This window comes from Antrostomus carolinensis, unplaced genomic scaffold (genome assembly GCF_000700745.2).
Source record: "Antrostomus carolinensis isolate BGI_N321 unplaced genomic scaffold, ASM70074v2 scaffold3202, whole genome shotgun sequence".
NCBI classification, from domain to species: Eukaryota; Metazoa; Chordata; class Aves; order Caprimulgiformes; family Caprimulgidae; genus Antrostomus; species Antrostomus carolinensis.
In genome coordinates, this window is record NW_010300043.1 from 82,346 (window position 1) to 84,610 (window position 2,265).

The following is a 2,265-nucleotide window of genomic DNA, read 5'->3' on the forward strand; positions in this document are numbered from 1 at the left end:
GAGTTAACAGCAGGAAAGAACAATTTATTGGGCCTTTCTCCATCTCCTGATTATCTGATCCAAATTAGATCAGTTAGGTTGTTTTCCTCTAAAAACAAAACACCTTTTGTCCACTCAACTTCAAAGAATCTTTTTTTCTGTTAGAAGAACAATCTCTAGTAACACTTACCTTTTATTTAAACTATACCTAGTGTACTGAATATAAAGATACGAAATACAAAACCCTGTTTGGCCCTATGTAAAACAAAAGATCATAAATGTAAATGCACATTTATCAATGTATTTAATATATATGTTACCTTCACATCTGAGGTGTCTCTTTGGCTGTTCCTCCAAGACCTGGCTACTGAAGAGAAGGTTCGATCTGGGTGGTCAAATTTGCCATCATTTGCATTTAGAAAGAATGTTGTAAAGGGCTCCTGTAGTCAATGAAATGAAGACGGATTAAGAAAACAACAGAAGAAATCATGCAGCAAGCTTCTAATAAAATCCAAATTACTTTTGCAGATCAAAATACTTCATAAAGGCAGAATTAAAGAAAAATATGGCATCACATATCTATGCACAGGTATCTGTACTGTATATCTTAGTACATTTATTGGTGCTAACACATTTTGCACACACAAATCTTGAGTTCTGGCAGGAAAGGTTATTTTATATATTCACTCTTCCATAAGACTAATTACTCAGTGGCAGACCTATGTAGCATAGTTCTGGTTCATAATGGTTGCCTACTTCACTCCAACCATCATAAACACTCTTTGTCTTATTTATATTACCATGCTTTGTTAACCCCTTGTAAGATGGTATGTCAAAATAAAATCTTAAAAAATCCCCTGCCTAGATTTTCCTTTTGTTTTAATTTAATTTAAAAGACCTCAGGAGGTTCCATTTTGCCTCATGGTGGGCAGAATGGCTGTATGGTCATTATGAAGCTGGCTATAGTTGCAGGATATCTAGCTTTAGCATTACTTTGGGGCAGAGGTACAGAGAGAAAATATTTAGTTTTTACTTTTGTTAATTCTAACGCTCTGATAGAGCGACTTGGTGGTCACCTGGCATTTAGCCAAGGTCAACCCACCACACTACTGTAGGGAAGGTGTTAGCAGGGGACCAAATCCTTAACTTGAAAGCAGAATCTGAATATCAAGATCATTGCCAGCTCCCTGGTTTTCCAGCACCACTCGATTAGCTCTCTCATTCAATTAATATTTGGCAACATGTTCACCTGGATGGAAACTCCTTCCTCTTTGCCAAAGTCTGATGGGGAAAGTTTGAAAAAGTGTCCCTCTTGTTAAATTCACACCCAGATTTATTTCCTTGCATGTCCTGATCAACTGGAAATTTCATTAATCAAGGCAGTTCATAATGGCCAGATCATAATTCTTACTACAGTATTACCCACCTACTATTTGAATTTTACTCTATATATCCCGTTTCCTTTTCTGAAACTTGAACAAAGCAGGAAACTCCTCCATTAGTAAAGAACTTTTGAGGGAATTATGTCACATTATATACATTTTGTTTAAATTAGCCAAGATTAAAGAAGCTTGAAGTAATTAATTTTCTGTAGCATTTAACAGCAATTAAAAATATACATAAGGAAAGCATGGATACATTTTTTACATGGTAGTAAAAAATTCCAAAAAAGAGGAGGAAAATAAAAGAGGGAATTCAGACTTCCAGAGACTATTGTTTCTCTAATCTTTACTCTGCATGTCCTCCCAATTATTTTTTTCTATCATACACAACAGTCAACACTGGCTACTTTCTTTCAAAGAAGAGAAAACCTCTAAATTTCTGCCTCTAAAGGAGAAAGAATGGGATATCTCTCTTATTGTCATCATAGTATGCCGATAACTTTGATGTAGCTTAAAGGAATTGTTTACACTTGAATAAAGATTTTTCTGTTCTTTTTTTTTAGCCAGGGGCAGTATCTCAACTTTCAGTGTATGTCAGTGGAAATATGGAATCGTTTTCATTCTAATAATGCAAAACATTCTACTGCTAATTGAATGGTGGATTTTTTTCCCATGATTTTTTTTTCTCTTTAGCTTTGGGGATATATATTTAAAAGAGACATTCAAAAGAATAGGTGATAATCTAAGCAATATACTTTCATCAGTGCATTTATTCCCATCAAAGAATCCTAGCACGTGTTAAAAAATTAACAAAGAATAATTACATTTTTAAAAAATCACAATATAATATCTTGTTGGAGGACTAACTCCCATTGCACAATGACGTTGTTTACACTTGTGAATA

General features: G+C 34.3%; 1 protein-coding gene across 1 annotated transcript in view; it reads right to left on the bottom strand.

The window, feature by feature from the left end:
- The window catches only part of LOC104521085 (neurobeachin), a 100,901-nt gene that overhangs the window by 67,944 nt on the left and 30,692 nt on the right, over window positions 1–2,265 (bottom strand). The window contains 1 exon segment of the mRNA XM_010162976.1: window positions 300–419. Coding sequence (XP_010161278.1) covers window positions 300–419 — 120 coding nt within the window.